The 22,485-nt window shown below is 46.3% G+C and overlaps 1 protein-coding gene across 1 annotated transcript in view; it reads right to left on the reverse strand.

The window, feature by feature from the left end:
• The window catches only part of LOC147717840 (uncharacterized), an 87,538-nt gene that overhangs the window by 42,220 nt on the left and 22,833 nt on the right, over nucleotides 1-22,485 (reverse strand). Inside the window, exon 2 of the mRNA XM_086920566.1 lies at nucleotides 10,374-10,715. Coding sequence (XP_086776692.1) covers nucleotides 10,374-10,715 — 342 coding nt within the window. The remainder of the gene's footprint in view (nucleotides 1-10,373; nucleotides 10,716-22,485) is intronic.

A 22,485-nucleotide genomic window follows, 5' to 3' on the forward strand; every position in this document is an offset into this window, starting at 1 on the left:
TCAAAAAAGTGGAGCTACCAATACCAGTTACAACAACCTATTCAGTAATTCCAAAATCTACATACATATCCACTCATTCACCAACAGTTCTATATAGTCACTCATACATGTACTCACTCATATGTACTCATATACCTATACATCCTGTTACACACTGATACTCATCCACAGAGTTACTCACACACATACTCACACTTGCAAACAAACTATCAAACATGCATTTACTCGCATATACAGCTATACACACACCACTACACTTACTTCTACAGAAACATATACATACTTACTCTCTTAAACAATCACTTATAGAAACATATACTTATTTATACAGGAACTCTTCCAATCTCGGTGCAGGGGCACGATGGTGCCCGGCTCTCTGGCCGTGGGAGCTGGTCTCAGCGCTTCTCTCCCCCCGGATGACCTGCTGACTTCCCTATTCTTTAGCGCGGGGTCAAAAGAACTTAACCGCTAAATAAATTCTCTTGCTCTGACCTCTGTACGGAGATGATCTGGTGGCCCGGCATTTATCGACGCTGTCTGTCACATCTGATTTTTGCTTCACGGCGTTCGCTGGGCAGTTGCTTGGGGTCAGCCCAGCGGTTTCATAAATGGTGCACTCCTAGACTTTCCAACGCAGTGGGCTGCTGGGAGCCGTAGTACCCTTAGACCCTGTGCCTAACATACAAATAGCAGCTGCCCACTCTCCAGTACTTTCTGTAGCCTCTCAAAATTACCATCCTCATACAGAGGTACTGCAAGTTTTTCTACCATCGGCTTCAATAAACACCGATGGTGATACAGATGGAGATAACTTTTTTTCCCTATCAGAGCACACAGGCTCCACTGTGGATGATAATGGGTTGGATAAGAACTGGACTGATGATGAGGATAGTGACCTGGGTGACTGGCGAACCAAAGATGTCCTGAACTCTGCTGCCACTTCGAAGGGCCTCTCAGTTCGAAAAGTACCTCAAGATTCTGGCTCAAATACCGGCTCCCTAGCTTGGGACTATTCATTTTCTGCACAGTCTGGCACACAAGGCAATCCTCAAGATCCAGCTACCAATGGCTTTGATTCCAGTTCAGGCCCACCTCCAGGTGAAATGACATAGGCAATAATATACCAGTCAATAATGGCACTCCGTGAGGAGACTCAACAGGAAAGTGCCCGTGCACAGGGGGCGTGCCGCAGGGTCCAAAACTCTCTTCGCAGAGTGATCAAAACCTGTGCAGACATTGCATCTAGGGTAGCCGAAACAGAAACACGGATCTCTACTCTTGAGGACGACATGGTCACCCAGAAGACCACTATAGACTTAATTCAATCCCAGAGGGCTGGTGTCCAGTGGAAACTAGTGGACATTGAAAACAGGGCTCGGAGAAATAATTTAAGAATCCTGGGTGTTCCTGAAGACATTGAAGGATCGGACACTCGACAGTTTATGGCTAAACTATTTTCTGAGGCTTTCCCAGACGTTAAGGAATGGAATTGGCAATTGGAAATTCTACGTGCCCACTGGTTTCCCTTCAAGCCTAAACAGCGATCTGGTCAAAAGGACAATAGACCCCGTGATATTTTAATCTGCTTGCATAACTTTTTAGCTAGAGAAAGGATCCATGATCTAGCTAGGCCTGATAGGCAAAGAGCAGGGAAGGGCTGGCAATTTTTTGTCAGACCAGATTTTTGCCCAACCATGGTTGAACGGAGGTGGCAGTTCCGTCAGCTAATTGCCCCTTTCCAGTCTAAAGGAGCACAGGTGTTTTTGCTATTTCCCTCTAAACTTAAAGTTATCCACGAAGGCCAGACAACATTTTTTGAGTCTGAAATTCAGGCCAAGGCCCTTTTGGACTCAATCTAGAAAGCTGAATCTGTATGGATCTAAGCCTTTAGCTGGTCCTTTCTCTCAGAATTGTTAGTGTGGACAATGCTCCATTAAGGGGATGACGTTTCCTTGGATATACTGAGCCTTTGTGTTGCTTATGATATCTCCTTGGGCATGTCCTCCAGTGTTATCTTTAAGTTGGCAGCGACTCCAGGGAGGGGGTCCCGCCTCATACCAGCTCCTCCATTATTCGGACTTCGGTCCTATTGCCCAGGATGGGGGGTGGTGGCGTGAGGGTATTGTTGTTGGGTGGGTGTCAGGGATGGGTAGGCGGGCGTGGGGGTTGTTTGGGTGGGGGGGGGGGGGTGGGTTGGGGGCACATTAAAAAAAAAGCTTGTCATTTTTTTTTCTTTAACATGGTACCGTTTTGATTACAGGTGCTATTCTGACTCTTGCGTACAAAAGACTCAATGGCGTTGGTTAAAATTTGTATAGCCTAATGGAATGTGTGTGGTCTGAATAATGGGAAGAAGAGAGCTTTATTTTCAAGAGTTATTTAGGCTTTACATTTAGAGGTATTGTGCCTGCAGGAAACCCATGTGCCCTGGAATAACCGAGATTATTTAAAAATCCCTCTTACCATCTATGGGAGAGAGAACTTGATAAAAATGTCTATCCTTCCCAAGTTAACGTATATATTTAACTGTATCCCGCGAAAATTCCCCAAAGAAATGATAAGTAAAACTCAAGGTAAAATAACTAGTTTTATTTGGACCTCTCAAGTAGGACGCCTTACATGGAAGAAGCTAAGATCCTTTGGATCCTTATGATAGTATGTACACTATTTCATCCCCCCTGCTGGTAAGAATATGGGTGGTTCCTTTGGTCTAAAGTGCCTCGAGACCTGTAGGTGAGCTGGCGCTATACAAACCAAAGTAACAATAACAACAATAACAATAAGAAGACGACTCCATGGGGGAGGTCTAGCATTACCAGATCTTAAGATATACTGCATGGCATTCCAATTTAAAAACTTTTGAATGCTTATAGGGGAACCTGATCCAACTACATGGGGACAAATATTGCGGGAAATGACAAATGAGCACGGAGCAGATTTTTTGTACAAGTTTGGGGCCTAGAAGTTTTTCAAAAAAGTAAGATTAAAAGTTCTGATGGCATCCCTAAATTTATGGTTCACAATGAGAAAGATGCTAAACATATGATACTTCTCGGAGTTTGCCCCTATCTGGGATTCGCCCGGTACTCCTGAATGCCTAAAAGATGGCCTTGCGTTACCATTGAAGCAAGCCGGGTTGATGAAGTGGGGCGAACTTTTATTTGAAGGCAAACTGGTCCCCTGGGAAGTATTGAAATTTATTCAGCTAAGTTCATGGCTTTCCACAATTTCTCAAGAGATAGGATCATTATGGGACTTCGAGAATGATATCCAAGACACAAGGGCAAAGAATAAATCAATCAATTAATCAATCAATCAATCATTTGTATAGCGCACTACATACCCGTGAGGGTCTCAAGGTGCTGGGGGGGCACTACTGATCGAACAGCCAGGTCTCGAGTTCCTCCTGAAGGTTAGCAGGTCTTTGGTCTGTCGTAGGTTCAGTGGAAGGGTGTTCCATGTCTTGGCGGCGAGGTGCGAGAAGGATCTCCCACCGGTGGTTGTTCTTCGGATGAGCGGGATGGTGGTGAGTGAGAGGTCGTCGAAGCGTAGCTAGCGGTTGGGGATGTAGAATGAGAGCCATCTGTTGAGGTAGGCTGGGCTAGTCTTGTGGAGTGCCTTGTGTGCGTGGGTGAGGAGCTTGAAGGATATCCTCTTGTCGACAGGGAGCCAGTGCAGGTTTCTCAGGTGGGGGGTGATGTGGCCGTGGCGTGGTACGTTGAGGATCAGTCGTGCCAAGGGGTTTTGGATGCGTTGTAGTCGTTTGATGAGCTTGGTCGGGGCTCCCGCGTAGAGGGCATTTCCGTAGTCGAATCTGCTGCTGACGAGGTCCTGGGTGACCGTCTTTCTTGTATCTGTCGGGATCCATCTGTAGATCTTGCGGAGCATGCGGAGGGTGTTGAAGCTGGAGGAGGAGACAGCGTTGACCTGCATGGCCATTGAGAGCTCTGAGTCGAGGATGATTCCCATGTTGCTCGCGTGATCGGTGGGTGTCGGGGCTGCCCCCAGCGCCGTCGCCCAACAGGCTGAAGGGTTGGAGCTGAGGATGAGGTCCTCCGTCTTGTCCGAGTTCATCTTCAGACTACTGGTCTTCATCCAGTCGGCGACGGCCTTCATTCCTTCATGGAGGTTTGCTTTGGCGGTGATGGGGTCCTTGGTGAGGGAGAGGATCAGATGAGTGTCGTCGGCATAGGAGATTATGTTGAGGTCGTGCTGTCGGGCTACGTGTGCGAGCGGGGCCATGTAAATGTTGAACAGCGTCGGGCTGAGGGAGGATCTCTGGGGTACGCCGCAGATGATCTCGGAGGCTTTGGAACGGAATGGGGGAGGCGGATGCTCTGGGTTCTGCCAGAGAGGAAGGAGGTGGTCCAATCCAGAGCCTTGCATCGGATCCCTGCGGCGTGAAGGCGTGCACGTAGTGTGCGGTGGCAGATGGTGTCGAAGGCGGCAGAGAGGTCTAGGAGGATGAGTGCTGCGGTCTTGCCGTTGTCCAGCAGGGTCCTGTTGTCGTCGGTGGTGGCGATGAGGGCAATATCGATGCTGTTGTTGCTGCGAAACCCTGACTGGGAAGGGTCCAGGATTCTGTTTTCTTCGAGGTATCGGGTTAGCTGTCTGTTGACGGTTTTCTCGATGACCTTGGCCGGTAAGGGGAGCAGAGAGATGGGCCAGAGGTTCTTGAGGTCTCTTAGGTCTGCCTTACGTTTTTTGAGTAGGTCGTTGATCTCGTGTGTTTCCAGATCTCTGGAAAAGTTGCAGTCTCGAGGGAGAGATTGATGACGTTGTGCAGGTGGGGTGCGATGAAGCTGCTTGCTCAGTTGAAGACGTGGTGCTGGAATGGGTCTGATGGAGAACCAGAGTGGTTTGAGCGCATGGTCTTGATGGTGTCATCGATGCTCACGCTGGCCCAGGCTAGCAGGGGGTCGTGGTCGATGGTGTACTGACTGAGGGTCTGTTGTGTTGCTGTCTGTTGGGGCTGTCTGGGTGTTGAAGCTGTCTTGGATGTCTGCTATCTTGCAGTGGAAGAAGGTGGCAAGGGAGTCGCACAGGGCTTGCGACGGCGGGATGTCGTTGGTGTTGGAGCTGGGGTTGGAGAGTTCCTTCACGATGTTGAACAGCTCCTTGCTACTGTGTGTGTTGTTGTCGAGGCGGTCTTTGAAGGAGGTCCTCTTGGCCACCTTGATGAGGTGGTGGTTGTTGCGGATGGCGTCCTTGTGTGCTGCGTGGCTGTCCGGAGTTTGTTCACTGTGCCATTGCTTCTCTAGTTTCCGGCAGGCTTGCTTGGAGGCTAGGAGTTCTGGGGTGAACCAGCTCGCCCTCTTGCTGGTGTCTCTGTGGGGGGGTTTCTCCAGCGGGCGAGGGTGTTGGCGCAGTCCTCGATCCAGCGTCTGAGGCTGTGGGCAGCTTTGTCGCTGTTGGAGAGTTCGGTGGGTGGGCTGAGAGTGAGGTTTGCGTGTAGTTGGTCTTCGGTGATTTTGCTCCAGCAGCGGCGGGGATCTGTTGGGTGAGGTTGTGTGTTGCGGGTTTCTGGAAGGTGAAGTGGATGCAGCGGTGGTCGGTCCAGAGGAGTTTGGTGGTGTGGCTGATGGAGACATACAGGCTTGTGAAGACAGGGTTGAGCGTGTGGCCGGCGGAGTGGGTGGGCATTGTAACGAGTTGCTTCAGTCCGAGGTTGGCGAGGTTATCGATCAGGGTTGTGGAGTTGTTGTTGTTCTCAAGGTGAAAGTTCAGGTCTCCGAGGAGGATGTAGTCGGTGGAGGTCAGGGCATGCGTGCTGATCAAGTCAGCGATGGAGTCACTGAACTGGGGGCGGGGTCCGGGGCGTCGGTAGACAAGGGTGCCTCTGAGGGTGGAATTAGGGTCTATGTGGATCTGAAAATGCATGTGTTCGGTGGTGCTGAGCACGTCGTCAGTGCTAGTCGAGACACCGATACTGTTCTTGTGGACGATGGCGATCCCTCCTCCGACTCCGGGTCTCTGCGGGTGATCTTGTAGCCATCTAGGATGGCTATGGCAATGTCGAGTTCATAGGAGTCGTTAAACCAGGTCTCTGTCAGGAAGGCGACGTCCGGGGATGTTGTGTTGAGCAGGTCCCAGAGCTCAACGGCATGCTTGCGTGCAGAGCGGGTGTTCAGTAGTATACATCGGAGGTGGTTGGAGTCTTTCTTGGCGGGAGGTGCGTCTGCTCTGAGGCTGGTGTAGCTGCAGTTCCGGCAGGTGAAGGGGCCGTGAGTGCGTTTCGGGGCAGCCTTGAAGCAGGTGTGGCTCCGTCTGGGGTTGAGAGCGTGCAGAGTGCTGGCGTCGTAGTGGCGGCTGTCGTTGTGGCGGGTGCGGGGGCCAGGGGTTCTGGCGCTGGGCATGTTCCAGGCGCGGATGGGCACAGACAGGCTCACCTTAGGCGTTGCATCGGCGCGCCAGCGGAGCGGCCGAACTGCAGCTGGCATATATGGGGAAGTGGGAGGGAGGAGCAGCTGGGAGGCGGGAGGCAGGGGCAGCGAATGGGCAGTAGGCAGTCAGGGTGGCGGGGCCACAGGGACGCAGCGGCAGGGGCGGTGAGGGACAACAAAGGTAACAGAAGGAAAAGGGGCACAAAATCAAAGGTAAAATGAGTGGCACAGAAGGCGTAAGGGCACAAAAATGATTGGAACAGAAGGCAAAAGGGGCCCAGAAATTAGGGAAAAACGGCTGGCACAGAGGGCAGAAGGGCACAAAAAACAAGTGGAACAAAGGGCAAATAAAATGAGTGGAACAAAAGGCAAAAGGGGCATAAAACGATTGAAAAACTAGTGGCACAGAGGGCAGGAAGGCACAACAAAAACTAGTGGAACAGAGGGCAGAAGGGCACAAAAAACGATTGGAACAGAAGACAAAAGGGGTGCAAAAACGAGGGAAAAAGGAGAGGCACAGAAGGCAGAAATGCACACAAAACGAGTGGAACAGACGGCAAAAGGGGAACAAAAACAAGGGAAAACCGAGTGGCACAGAGGGAACAAAAAAACGAGTGAAACAGAGGGCAGAAGGGCACAAAAAACGTGTGGAACAGAAAGCAAAAGGGGCATAAAAATGAGGGAAAAACTAGTGGCACAGAAGGCCGACGTGCACAAAAAACGAGTGGAACAGAAGGCAAAAGGGGCACAAAACAAGGAAAAAACGAATGGCACAGAAGGCAAAAAGGGCACAGAAATACCAGAAAAACGAGTGGCACAGAGGCAAAATGCAGAATACAGAAATACAGGGGCAGCTAAGAACAGAAAGCAGAACGGGCAGAGAGGCACGGGGCAGCGAGGGGAACAGAAGGGAAAACCGGGCAGAGACACAGGGGCAGTGAGGGGTACAGAAGGAAAGACCAGGCAGAGAGAGGACGGGGGCACCGAGGGGAACAGTGGGAAGAAAAATGGGCACGGACAATGTACAGGCAGCGGGGGAAGACAGACAACAGCAGTGACAGACACAACAATGAAAATACAGTCAATACAATAAAAACAATAAAGCGGAGGATGAACAAACCTACCTAGGTCCTACCACTGGCCACCAGGGATGAGGCGCAGGTGGTAGCCTGCGGGTGGTGGAGGACCTCGACTTTTTCAGCAGCGGCAGATGGAGCTGGGGACACAGGGGAAGCGACCTACCTGGTGGGGTCAAGGGTCGCTCTCCTCACCGCGCAACTGCCGGCCTATATGGGGAGGTCGGAGAGAGGAGCAGCTGGGAGGCGGGAGGCGGGGTCAGCAAATGGGCAGTGGGCAGTCAGGGAGACAGGGCCACAGGGGGCACAGCGGCGGAGGAATGAGTGGAACAGAAGGCGAAAGGGGCACAGAAACAAGGGCCCGGAGGGCAGAAGGACACACAAAAAAATTGAGTGGACCAGAGGGCAGAAAGGCACCAAAAATGAGGGAAAAAGAAGTGGAACAGAGGGCAGCAAGGCACAAAAACGAGGGAAAAGCGAGTGGAACACAGGGCAGAAAGGCACAAAAAACGAGTGGAACAGAGGGTGGAAAGGCACAAAAAAAAGGAAAAACAAGTGGAACAGAGGGCAGAAAGGCACAAAAAACGAGTGGAACAAAGGGCAGAAAGGCACAAAAAACGAGTAGAACAGAGGGCAGAAAGGCACAAAACTGAGGGAAAAACAAGTGGCACAGAGGGCAGAAGTGCACAAAAAAACGAGTGGAACAGAGGGCAGAAAGGCACAAAAAATGAGGGGAAAGCGAGTGGAACAGAGGGCAGAACGGACAGAGAGGCACAGGAGCAGCGAGGGGAACAGAAGGGAAAACTGGGCAGAGACACGGGGGCAGCGAGGGGTACAGAAGGAAAGACCAGGCAGAGAGAGCACGTGGACAGCGAGGGGAACATAGGGAAGAAAAAGGGGCACGGACACATACAGGCAGCGGGGGAAGACAAACAAGAGCAGTCACAGACACAGCAATGAAAATACAGGCAATACAATAAAAGCAATAAAGCGGAGGATGAACAAACCTACGGCCTACCACTGGCCACCAGGGATGAGGCACAGGTGGTAGCCTGCGGGTGGTGGAGGGCCTCGGACTTCCTCAGCAGTGCCATCTGGGGCAGGGAGGCACAGGCGGTGATGTACGGAGGGGGAGCGACCTACCTGTTGGGCTCAAGGGTTGCTCCCCCTCCTCTCCAAGTGGTATACGCAATTGGGGGAAGCGGAAGATAGGCAATTAGATCCCCCATACATCATCTGGCAAGATACACTCCAGGAAGAAGCTATCCAGATAACTTGGAAGAGCTCTTTAAAAATGCTATACTTTCTAGTCACACCAGCAGATCTTAAAAGACATCATTTTTTCACAATAAATAGGTTGTAGTTGTCACCGTATAAAATAGCCATAATGGTATTTCAACCAATTCCTGGTTGTAACAGATGTAAAACACCAAAAGCCAACGATACACATATTTTCTCCACATACCCTGAAATAGAACAATATTGGAAGGTGGTAGAACCTACTATCTGTGACATCATGAAGACACTGCTAACTCTGTCAGTGACTCTTGTGCTCTTTGGGGTACACATTGATCTGGACACAACGCTCGACAATAAATCAAGGGAGTTGCTTTTCTATTTGATATTGTTGGCAAGACGAGAGATATGCAAACATTGGAAAGATTCCGCAATACCTCATCCCAATGGTGTGTTGGTAGCGGCCAGTTGGATATGTAAAACAATAATAGACGGTAGTTTACCACGAATAAGGGAAGTGTGGAAGGCCTTCGCTGACGGGTCGAGTTATCTGGGATGACTCCCCCCTTTTTTTTCTTTTTCTGGTGTCCTATGATTACAGCAGTAAATGGGGAAGGTGACTATCCCTTGGGATGAAAGAACCTTCTTTAAGGGTCTGGCTGAGAAGAGGCAAGGGCCCACACGACACAAGGGTGCCAGGATATGGTCTTTGACTTGTAAGATGCCATGCTGACATGAGGAGAAAAAGGAAAGAAAAAGAAAAGACAGAAGAGGGGATAAAAAAAGGAGAGGGGTGTTTTCAAGTTTCAGAAGTTAACTAGGATAGTAGGTTCAGAAGCTACCACAAACCTGAAAATATTCGTCTTCTCATCAAAAATACTTTGCTATATTTTTTTGACTTGCAAACATTTTAAATCATTGAGAAGACAAACAAACCGAGTGTGCTTTTTATATGTTTGAATGGAAAAACTTTTGCTTGGCATTATTAGAGATTATCTGTCCAAAATGGCTAAAAGACATATCATCCTACTAGTTATCAGAATTGTTATCTTGGCAGTGTGGCGTTGATTAGTGAATTAGCCGAATCCACATAACATATGGAAGCTTATGGAAATAGAAAGAGGACATTGTGCCTCATGTAAAAATGAAGAAAGTGCTAAAGTAGATGAGGTCAGTGTGAGTAAGACACTGGAAGCAATCCCAGCAGGAAGATGAGGCATGGCTTTTAGGCGGGTTTTAAACCAGTGAAACAGCCCTCTTGAAGCAGAGACTAGCACTCCTTATGGCATGCGGAGTGGGATTACAATCTGGTGACATATTATAGCACACCACGACATGGAGTCACTGTATATGTTTTCTATGGATGCTGGAGTATCATTGCTTAAAAAAATACATAAATGTGTTGCAGCTCTATCAACATTATGCTGTTATTTATTTTAGTAGAAGCACTAACTGCTCAAAGCACAGGAAGTCTGAATGCCTTTGACCTCTACAGTATAACCTTTCTGAAACAAAATGGTATATTTTGAAGTGCATATTCCACTCCCACGGTTATGGCTGCAGTATGCTTTAGGTAGGGAGTAAAGGAAGGGGGTAGTGGCAGTGGGGAGATATTGATCAAAGTAAAGGATAGTTCAAACTCAAAGTCGAATTGCTTTAAGCTTTCAGGTGTGATTACCTTGGTGGCTGCCTCTGGACACTTCTAGCTTGGTTCCTCCTCCTGTTCCACTTTCCCCCCCTTGAAGCTCCACGTGGCAGTAGTAGTGGTCGGAATCTTCTTCGGTGAGCTGTGAAATCGTCAACATAACCTCGCTCCATTCTCCTTGTCTTGAGACTGGGCTCAGATAGTATTTCTGGTCAGGGGTGTATGTCAGGTTCAGCCACAGCGGTTGTTCCATCCCTCGGGTCCAAGTCACTCTCACCGGCTGGTCCTCTTTCTTCCTAAAGGTGCATGGCAAGTGCGTGCTGCCTCCCACAGTGGCGCTGAGGGTCCCAGCCTGTTGCACCAACACGAGAGCCCCTTAAAGCAAGTTATAGGGTTAGTTCAGATACGATGGGTGCCTTTGAAGGCGGCATTGCTAGCATTACAAGAGATAAGCGTTTTCATGAGAGAGAGTGCAGTAGAGAAAAGAAGGACATAAACAGAGGGGGACACAAAGCAAGAAATAAACATCACAATTTAAGCTTTTGAGATCTGTCTGGGGGAGTCACAATGAGTCTTCTTGGCAATCTAAAACTTTTTAAAGTCTGCCCTAAACTTGGGAACATTTCTGCAAGTCAGACCTGATACTCCTAACAATGTGGTAATTCTTGTGAAATCGTTTAATACCTGCTTGAAATACTATTCTAGCCTTTGCATTGCTGCACATTAACAAGCATTTTAAATGCACTGCCATCTTATATTTCAGTGTTGTACATTGCACATTTTGGGGTCCATTAGGATGGCGGGCGGACTTAGTCCGCCCGACATCCCATCGGTAATTGGTACCACCCGCCATAAGGGCGGGGGTCCCGTGGGGGGTATTAGGATGCGTCCGCCACTGTGGCAGGCGCATCCTGTATTTTTAGCATTATGGTGGGCGGTGCTCTCAGCACCGCCCGCCACAATGCTAAAAATGCACTTTTACATTTGCATAAACAAAGCGGCAGGCACCGCGCGTGACTGACACTTTGTTTATGCAAATGCAGGGGGGTACCACAGGTGCCCCCGTTGTCACCCCCCACCTCTCCTTCACTCTGGGGGCCCGCAGGGGGCCCCCAGAGTGAAGACTGCATGCCTTTCTGTGGCGGCATCGCCGCCACGGAAAGGCATCTCCCTAAACCCATTGTAATATGGCTGGTGGTGTCTAATAGACACTGTCACCATATTAATCCTTTTCCGCCCCGGCCGCAGGGCGACCGGGGCTCAAAAGTGGCGGACGGTCTTTCCGTCCGCCGAGGTCCCCCCGCCATACTAATATGGTGGGGGAATTCGAATGCGGATGTCGGGCGGATTGCTCCCGCAGGCTGGCGGTAGCCACCACCAGCTTGGCGGGGGCAATCCGCCCGACATCCTAATGGGCCCCTAAGTCTTATTGCTGAGTACACATATGCTTATGCTTAAACAAGCTAGAAATTAAAATTAAGGGGCCTATTAGGATGACGGGCAGACTTCGTCCGCCCGTCATCCTACCGGGGTTTGGGACCACCCGCCATAAGGGCGGGGGTCCCCTGGGCGGTATTAGGATGTGTCCACCACAGTGGCGGGCACATCCTGCATTTTTATCATTGTGGCGGGCAGTGCTCTCTGTACCCCACGTCACAATTATAAAAATGCATTAAAGCATTTGCATAGACAAAGCGTCAGGCACCGCATGGTGCCTGCCGCTTTGTTTATGCAAATGAAGGGGGGTACCACAGGTACTCCCCGGTGAGCACCTCCTTCACTCTGAGGGCCTGCAGGGGGCCCCAGAGTGAAGACCGCATGCGTTTTTCGTGGCGGCATCGCCGCCGCGGATAGGCATCCCAAGAAGCCCATCATAATAAGGCTGGCGGTGTCTATTAGACACCGCCACCATATGAAACCTTTTCCGCCTTGCGACCGGGGCGGAAAAGCGGCGGACGGTCTTTCCGTCCTCCGCGGTCCCCCCCGCCATACTAATATGGCGGGGGGGCTTTAGAGCAAGGATGGCGGGCAGATTGCCCCCGCCAGGCCGGCGGTGGCTACTGCCAGCCTGGCGGGGGCAATCCACCCGCCATCCTAATGGGCCCCTTAGTGTCAGCTTTCTACTGTACCTCACTGTATCCATACTTCAAGGTCTTCTATCATTCTTCTCATGAGAAGAGGTAGGCACCTGGTCGTGAACAGATATCTTGAGTTTCATAATGTATCACGTGTTCTATCCTCCCCTTGCTGTATTTTAGAGTTTGTATAAAAGAAATTTAAAATCAAAGTGAATTTACCATTCTGTGTGCAGACATTGAAGCGCTGATCCGCTGAAAATACCGGGTTCGCATTTACAATATTTTTGCTGCATCACTGACATAATATCGATGTCAAAAATATAGAACTACAAAAATATCGAGTAAAAAATACAGAATACAAAAATATCGAATCCCTATCTCCAAACAGGTAAGTACAAAAATATCGAATCGACAATATCGTTGTAAAAAATATAGATAGTCAAAATATTTAATGTTTTAAATGTCTTAAAAGTAATTTAAAATTAATGTAATAATAATAATACATTTAATTACCTTAAACATACTTAAAATACTTAAATAACCTTAAAAGTAATAAATAATTATTGTAACTTAAAAAAAAACATATATATATATATATATATATATATATATATATATATATATATATATATATATATATATATATATATATATATATATATATATATAAACGCTCCAAGATCCTTTCCCAATCCTCCTGGAAAGAATGACAGCACTCGAGTTTGAGGGGTACAAACACGCTAGATTTTATTCAGCGGAGGGGTGCACACAGACGCGTTTCGGCGGTCTGCCTTCGTCAGTGTGTGATGCACTGTGTTTGTATCCGACATTGTTTATATCATGCATAATCACTCCCACTACTGGTCAGGTATGGACACAAACAAGGGGACTAAAGCCTAACATGAAACAAGGCGGCCATCTTGTAGTGTATTTTGAATGCAACACAACAATAGGATTTAACTACTTGAAGCCCCCAGATGGGCAATCGCAGTGTATCCAGTCGGGCTAAACACAATAAATTAGCAAAAAATTAAGCATGAAAAAATAGAGCCGTGGATCGGCTGGTGTCCCCATATATATTACATGTGCCAAACTTCCTGTACAAAAAAAAAGAAAATTACATCAATTCTCAAACCACAGCTGCAGGCTGAACTTAGCTACAGGGGGGGTTTGTTTAAGTGAGTGGGTGTCAAGTGAGTGCATCGCGTGCAACAACAGGGAGGGCATGTATAGTTATTTACAATATGAACCACATTTTGAGCGAAAGATGTTACATTAATTTTAGTTGGAACAAAAGTGGTTAAAGTGCATATTATGTACAGTGGAAATTGTGTATGTAGAGAGGCATTGAAAATAAATATTCGCATTATATCCGATCCAAAATGAAATTCATGCCATCAGTCAAATAACCACAAGTTGTCTCTCACATACTGCTATGTACAAAAGGTTACTATGCACAAAAGAAAAATCGGGAGCATTCTACAGAGCTATTATATACATTAGTGTGCATATGTTCCAAGTGTGATAATAAAAGACGTTCTAGTTTCAGTGTGATCAGTTTTTACTATCATCTTGGAATGGTGATTATCAGATCCTAGCTGCTCATTTTCCTAGATGGAAGGCCATCTCCTCCCCACTATTAAGACCTTTAGGATGTTTTGTGCACAGATCAATGATGTAACGGGACTCTAGTCTCCTTAGTCTGCGTAGTCGGTCACCTCCACGAATATTGTGGGGTACAACATCGAGTCCGAAATACTGAAGCATACTCCGGTCTCGATTATGTACTTCAGCGAAATGGCGAGCCACCGGATAGGCCTGATCTGTTTTATCGATGGCTCGCATGTGTTCCAATATTCTGAGCTTAATCTCCTTGATCGTGCTCCCAATGTAGCGTAAGCCACAGGGGCACTGCAAGCAATATACGGCATACTGTGTGCTGCAGGTGATAAATTTATTTATATAAATTTTTCTGCCAGTTTCTGATATTGTGTACGAGAGTACGCGTTTACTACCTGCGCACGCTTTGCAGCGGCCGCAGGGGTAAAAGCCTCGTTGCTCCCTCAAAGTGTTCGTTCTTGGGGACACTTTTTCAAGATGGCTGTGCACCAGTATGTCGCCTAGGGATTTTGCTTTGCTGAAGGTTAGGAGTGGCTGAGATAGGAGATCTGCTTTGAGCACATTGTCTGTAAGAAGAATATGCCAATTCTTGCGTAGCATAGCTCTGAAATTGTCTGCACCTGTAGAATAGGGAGTTATAACTCTGAACTTGCCTTGATCATCACCTGACTTACCCCTTCGGTTAACCTGATCGGTGTTACTGGTCAGGAGGGACTGTCTCTCTATTTTCTTTACTCTTTTTAGAGTATTGTGGAGCAAACTCTCGCCATACCCCCTAGCTCTAAATCGGGATATGCATTCCGAAGCAGCCGCTTCGAAATCCGAGGGTTTGGAGCAGTTCCTGCGAAGTCTTAGCAGTTCCCCGTAGGGGATGCTTCTAATTAGTTGGGGTGGATGGCTACTGCTGGCATGCAGTGTAGAGTTGCCAGCAGTTTGCTTTCTGAAGAGGTTAGTGTGGAGTTGACCATCTTCTGCGTATATTTTGAGGTCCAGGTAGTCCGCTGCCACTGGACTCACTGTCCCTGAAAATTGCAGATTGAGTTGATTGTTGTTAAGTACATTGATGTATTCCTGAGCTGTCTCAGGGGTACCTCTCCACACAATGAAGAGATCATCGATATATCGATGCCAGCAGATGACATTGCCCTCTTCTTCCCCAACTCTGCAGCTCCTGGGTACCTGCTCCTCCCACCAGCCCACGAACAAGTTCGCATAGCTGGGAGCAAAGCAAGTACCCATCGCCGTGCCAGACTTCTGGATGTATAACTGCTCTTCAAACAGGAATATATTGTGTTTTAGACAAAATTCTACGAATTCCAGAATCATTAAGTTGTGTCTGGAAAATCGTAGTTGGCGTTGTTCCAATGCCCATTTGACCGCCTCTAGTCCATGGTTGTGGTCGATGATAGTATAGAGGCTGGTAATGTCTAATACCATTAAAAGATAGTCCTGTTGCCACACCAGATTATTCAATTTCGTCAAGAAATCTTTTGTGTCTCGTATATACGAGTCCAGGTTGGACACGAGAGGAAATAGGGTGTGGTCCACAAAGCGAGACATGTTCTCCGTTAAGCTCCCGATGGAGGAAATAATCGGGCGTCCAGGTGGATGGTCACGATTTTTGTGAAGTTTTGGGAGGTGGTAGAAAGTTGGTGTCATTGGGCAAGTGGTGCGTAGGAACATATGTTCATCTTTGTTCAGCATACGTTGGTTATACCATTTGGAGATGAGTTTATCATGTTCTGTGATACTTTGTTGATAGGTATCATTAGTACATTTAGTGTAAAATTTCTCATCTGAAAGTTGCCTCAATGCGTCCTTTGTGTAGTATTCACGGGTCATCAAGACCACATTCCCGCCCTTGTCAGAGGGCTTCACAATTATTTTCGTGTCCATCGTTAATCCTTTCAAGGCAGTTCTCTGTTGTTCCGTGATATTTTGGTGGGGGTTCTTTTGGTTATTTTTCCTTAGTTTCAGTAGGTCATCGTTCATCGCTTCCGAGAACACATCTATGGCATCCCAAGGGGATTGGGGAACAAAGGTGGACGGAGGTTTAAAACCACTATTTTCACTGTCCTGTTCGACACCCTGCACTTCAGCTCTTTGGGCTGGATCCAAGTCTGCAAGGTCCTGCGTTTGTTCCAATTCCAGGTCTGTTAATATCTCAACTGAGCGTAGGTCTTTGCCGCTCAGTGCGTCTGATGCTGTAATTCTTCGCCCTTGGGTTTCTTTTTGTTGTAGATGTGGCCGCATTTTAAAATATTTATGTAATTTAAGTTTGCGGGTGAAGCGGAACAAGTCTATCTTGGTTTGGGTGTATTCCAACTCACTATTTGGACAAAAGGTCAGTCCCAGGCTTAGGACTTGTTTTTCTTCCTTTGTCAGTTCTCTAGGAGTGAGATTGACCACCGTTAAGTTAGTAACCACGTTGTTGCTGATAGAGTTGTCTGGGGGGTTAGTGATGTTATTGATTCCACTTAGATTAATAGCGGGGGTTATTGTTTCTTGTTGGTACGTTTCCGATTGGTCCAACGGGGTGCTCGGGCGCCTCTGCCCCTTCCTCTTGTTCCCCCCGCCTGCCCGTCTGGTTCTCCGTCCTGTTCTGCCCCTTGGGTATCCGTGTCTGGGGGCTTGTTCTTCCCACCTCGGAGCCATGTGCTTTGTATTACTTCGTACTCCTCCTGAAAAGGAGTCTTGGTGCTTTTATTTGCTGCTTTGGGCCCCCTGTTGATAGTGCGTGTATCTGGGTCTGACTGGTTCTCTTCTGATTCATTTTCAGTTATGTCAGATTCGGAGGTGACTTCTCCAGTACCGCTAGTTGTCCCAGCACCTTCTTTTCTGCTCTTCTGGAGGGCTTTGCGTGGAGCGTCAAACTTTTTAGCATATGTAAGGACGCGTCCTGTTAGATAGTCGTTAGCGTCCCTTTCATATTTTTCTTGTTTGCAGAGCCTTATTTTAGATTCATATTTGATCAACCTGGCCTTCATCTGTTCTTTCATTTGTGTGATGTTAGCCACTTGGCCGGGATCAGTTTCATTCTCAAGCTCAGTATCGATCACTTGGATATCTGCCAGTGCTCGCTCCCTGTCGCTCCAAGCATATTTCACAAGTATTTTCAATGTGCCCTCGCAGTATTGGGCAGTATGTTCGAACCAGTCTGTTAGCAGTTGCGGGTCAGGATTTTCATCGGAGGGAACAGTGTGGACTCTCAACCCCCTCGGGACCCGTTCTTCCTCAATGTAATTAGTAAGGCTTGTTGCCTCCCACCATTTGCGGATTTCCCTTTCATGCAGGCGTTCCAATTTGGTTATTGTTATCAAAAGTGGGTTGCTGGGCGTTTCCACTGTAGGCGTCCCGGTTGACGCAGGCGGTCTTGTCTGCCTTTTAAACATGCCCTTCGCTGCCGATTGCCGCTCTGCATCGGAAAACATGTCGGAACAGCGCGTGTCATAAACAGTATTCAACTCTTACTGTTAACTCGCGCTTGTAGATAGTGCTACCCCCTCCGCAGTATTCAGAGCGCGTTCTTTGCCTCAGCCCTCTGTCGCCTTGCCAGCAATTCCAAAACTCCCTGACGTGCAGAGACGGGAGTAGAATCAATATCAGCATGCAATTCAATGCTCACCGGAGACGTCTTCCTCGGGAGACACGGGGCTCGCGTTCTCCTCTGTAATCCGCGACCGGACTTGAACTCCCGGATTGGATCAGGCGGTGCGCAGCCGTGCACTTAGAAAACGCTCCTTCTCCACGAAGAAACGGCTGCTCACTCGACGGCGGGTGCTGTCGGCGGTTCGTGGACACCGCCACACATAAACGCTCCAAGATCCTTTCCCAATCCTCCTGGAAAGAATGACAGCACTCGAGTTTGAGGGGTACAAACACGCTAGATTTTATTCAGCGGAGGGTTGCACACAGACGCGTTTCGGCGGTCTGCCTTCGTCAGTGTGTGATGCACTGTGTTTGTATCCGACATTGTTTATATCATGCATAATCACTCCCACTACTGGTCAGGTATGGACACAAACAAGGGGACTAAAGCCTAATATGAAACAAGGCGGCCATCTTGTAGTGTATTTTGAATGCAACACAACAATAGGATTTAACTACTTGAAGCCCCCAGATGGGCAATCGCAGTGTATCCAGTCGGGCTAAACACAATAAATTAGCAAAAAATTAAGCATGAAAAAATATATATATATATATCTATATATATATATATATATTACCTACTGGCGGTCGCCAGTAGGTATATATGGTTAGGATTTATTTGAATAGGGATTTCTGAAAATCCTATGTTGAATAACTTTGGCGTTGATGGACGGAATTGGCTGAAATTTTCAGGAAAATGGCACATTTTGTTTCTGAGCGTCCCCAGAATGTTTGGGGGGGTGTCGTCAAGTGGGGGCCGAGAAAAAAGGGGGGTCCCAAAACGTGTTTTTAACATTGAGTTTTCCATAGGGCGGTTGGACTCACTTTTAGCTCGAACAGCTGAATGGATTTCCACAAAACTTGGCAAAATTGTAGGGACTGGTAGCCCGATGTGCCTTTGCTATGTCTCAAGATATATGCTCCAGTGGTTTTTACGAAAATTAACTTTGAAAAATATATATTGGGCTACATTGGGCTATATATATGTTAGAGCCCAAATGTAGCCCAATGTAGCCCAATGTAGCCCAATGTAGCCCAAAGATGGCCACCAGAGACAAAAAAAAACAAATGTAGCCCAAACATCAGCCAGATGTAGCCCAACTATAGCCCAGTGACAGAATGTCCCAGAGTGTTCTAAAGAACAACTAGAGCGCTAACAGTCTTACTTATGACAAAAGTATGGCACACCTGAAGTCATCTTGATTGGAATAAAGTGTTAACACTTAAAACATTTAATTTGCAAAGGAACAAAATGAGGGGGTTCATTTTGCCATAGAAATTATGATTAGTGCTGAAGAAAGAAAAATTAGGGCACATTTTGAGTGACTTCTCAAATCCTCTTATATTTCATTTACAAAATTCTGATATGCAGTCTCCCAAGATGGCCACCAGAGACAAAAGAGCCCAAACGTAGCCAAAATATCAGCCAGATGTAGCCCAACTATAGCCCAATGACAGAATGTCCCAGAGTGTTCTAAAGAACAACTAGAATGCTAACAGTCTTACTTATGACAAAAGTATGGCACACCTGAAGTCATCTTGATTGGAATAAAGTGGTAACACTTAATACATTTAATTTGAAAAGGAACAAATGAGGGGTTTCATTTTGCCATAGAAATGTTATATATATATATATATATAGGTATATATAGTTAGGATTTTTTTGAATAGGGATTTCTGAAAATTCTATGTTGAATAACTTTGGCGTTGATGGACGGAAGTGGCTGAAATTTTCAGGAAAATGGCACATTTTGTTTCTGAGCGTCCCTAGAAAGTTTGGGGGGGTGTTTTGTCAAGCGGGGGCCGAGAAAAAAGGGGGGTCCCAAAACGTGTTTTTAACATTGAGTTTTCCATAGGGCGGTTGGACTCACTTTTAGCTCGAACGGCTGAATGGATTTCTATGAAACTTGGCAAAATTGTAGAGACTGTTTGCCGGATGTGCCTTTGCTAGGTCTCAAGATATGTGCTCCAGTGGATTTTGAAAAATTAACATTCAAAAAATTATATATATCTGTGACAGCGTCCTAGTTAGCGCCCCGGTACGCGTACCAGACGCGTAACGGAACTTCGCGAGGAGAAGCGGATTGGCTCTCCGGTGACTGTCAACATTCTAAACAGTCCGGAGCGGCCGCCATCTTGTCTCTCGGTAGGATCGAGAGACAAGAGGTGGAAATAAACGAAGGGGGAAATGAATGAAAGAGGGCAAGGTAGACCCCTCCTGACCCCCTAGGATTGATGTAGGGGCTATTAAAGGGCCCCGCGGGGCAAAAAAATAAAATAATTTTTTTTTCGATTTTTCGCGGTGGAAGCGCTACCCGGTACGCGAACCGGGTAGCTCACCGGTAGCGTAACGGGAGTCCGCCATCTTGTGTTTCGGACGAATTTAGTCACAAGATGGAGGATAAACAATGTTGGGAATGGGTATAAGGGGGCACGGGAGACACATCCTGACCCCCTAGGTTTTCTGAGGAGGCCCATATATGTAAAAAAAGAAAACCCTTTTTTTTCAAATTTTTCTCACGGTTAGCGCCCGGTCCGCGCACCGGGTAGCGTTCCGGAAAGCGTAACAAGGGGAAAACCAAGGGAAATAGTAAAATAATATTTTAGAGTGCTTTGAGGTAGGGTAGCTCTGAATAGAGCTGTTGTGTTGTGTGGGTGATGTAAGTACCAACATGTAGGTACCAATTAAGAGTCTAAAATTCAATGTACACCGTCTCCTCTGTAGATATTTTGTATGTTCTAATATGGGTTATTTAAATGTAAATGTGTGGAAAAGCACTTCATGCTTTAAAGCAATTGTATTTTTGAACTGATTGTTCTTTCCTCTTAGTCCTCCTCTTTGTTTTTTTTCCCCACACTCTTCTTCAGCATGATAGTTGATAAATTTGTTCCCTCAAAAAATGTATATACATAAAAAAATTATATTGACTACATATAAAATATATTTTTCCTTTAAAAGAAGAATACATTTTACAGCTTTTGATATTTGCTATTAAAAAACCACTGAAATTCACTGAAAAAACCATAGGTTATAGACCATATATAGTTAGGAATTAGCATTTACAAAACCTTGAAAATTCACTGAAAAAACCATAGGTTATAGACCATATATAGTTAGGAATTAGCATTTACAAAACCTTATTTTACTCACACAAAACCATTGAAATTCGCATATATAGTTAGTTGCACTAACTATATATCGCGCACCCGCAATCCACTGCTGATCATGTCACATATTACATCATTCATGACATGGTCAGTGACATCACTGATGACATCACTGATGACATCTCAAATGACATCACTGATGACAACATCCAGTGACTGTATGTTTCTGCAAAGTTAAAATATGTCTTACATATTGAAGAATGAGTGGATGTATAAGTGTCTGGATGAAGGATTTAGTAGGTGCATGACTGACTGTATGAGTGAGTGATTAAATGTGTCTCACTGAGTGCATGGGTTAGTGACTAAACTGTCTTAATTTGTGCATCATTATGTCTGTTGTTCTGTAAACTGCTGCATGTGTTGATCAGTAGCTATATGAGTAAATATATGGGTTATTGATTGGTTGCCCAAGTATTTGTATGGGAGACTGAGTGTGTGTGTGGGTGGCTGGGAGGTGTATGACTCTGTGCATAGATGTGTGAGCAGTTGATTCACTAGATGTATGGGTTCAAAAGTGCATGTGGAAACAGCTGCATGGGCGGTTGACTGTGTGCATGAGTGTATTGGTGAGTGAATGGATATCTCAGTGCTACATGTCAAAGTAAGTACATATGTAAAACACAGTACATGTGAGAGTTGACATATATAAATAACTGTGCATAAGAGCCAGTGAATGTGTGAGTGGCTGTATGGATCATTGTGAACTTGTATCAGAGATTGTATAAGAGAGTAAATATGTGTTAGTATATGTTTGAATAAGTAAGGTGTGTATAACTGTATAGTTGAGGAAATGGAGGTGTGATTGATTCTTTGCATGACTTACTAGGTGTGTGAGTAACTCCATGGATGAGTGACAGTCTGTGAGTGCCTGTTTACACTGAGTGTATCTAAGGTTATATTAGAGTCTGAAGAGGTTCATCGTATAATCACATGATTGATGTCATCACTGATGTGATCAGTAATGTCAAATGAGATGTCATCAGTGATGTCATCAGTGATGCCATTTGAGATGTCATCAGTGATGTCATCAGTGATGTCATTTGAGATGTCATCAGTGATGTCATCAGTGATGTCATTTGAGATGTCATCAGTGATGTCATCAGTGATGTCACTGACCATGTCATGAATGATGTAATATATGACATGATCAGCAGTGGATTGCGGGTGCGCGATATATAGTTAATGCAACTAACTATATATGCGAATTTCAATGGTTTTGTGTGAGTAAAATAAGGTTTTGTAAATGCTAATTCCTAACTATATATGGTCTATAACCTATGGTTTTTTCAGTGAATTTTCAAGGTTTTGTAAATGCTAATTCCTAACTATATATGGTCTATATCCTATGGTTTTTTCAGTGAATATATATATATATATATAAACATAATATTACCAAAAAATATACAATATTTTTATCGTAGGATAGCGAGAGGTTTACATTTACTATTACCACTCCAGTGAGTGCAACAGAAGAGAAAACATTGGATAGCGTAGGGGTAAAAATTACTATTTCCACTCCAGAGAGTGCAACAGTAGGGAAAGCGTTGGATAGCGTAGGGGTAAAAATTACTATTCCCACTCCAGTGAGTGCAACAGTAGGAAAAGCGTTGGATAGCATAGGGGTAAAAATT

Source organism: Lissotriton vulgaris, chromosome 5 (genome assembly GCF_964263255.1).
Source record: "Lissotriton vulgaris chromosome 5, aLisVul1.2, whole genome shotgun sequence".
Lineage (NCBI taxonomy): Eukaryota > Metazoa > Chordata > Amphibia > Caudata > Salamandridae > Lissotriton > Lissotriton vulgaris.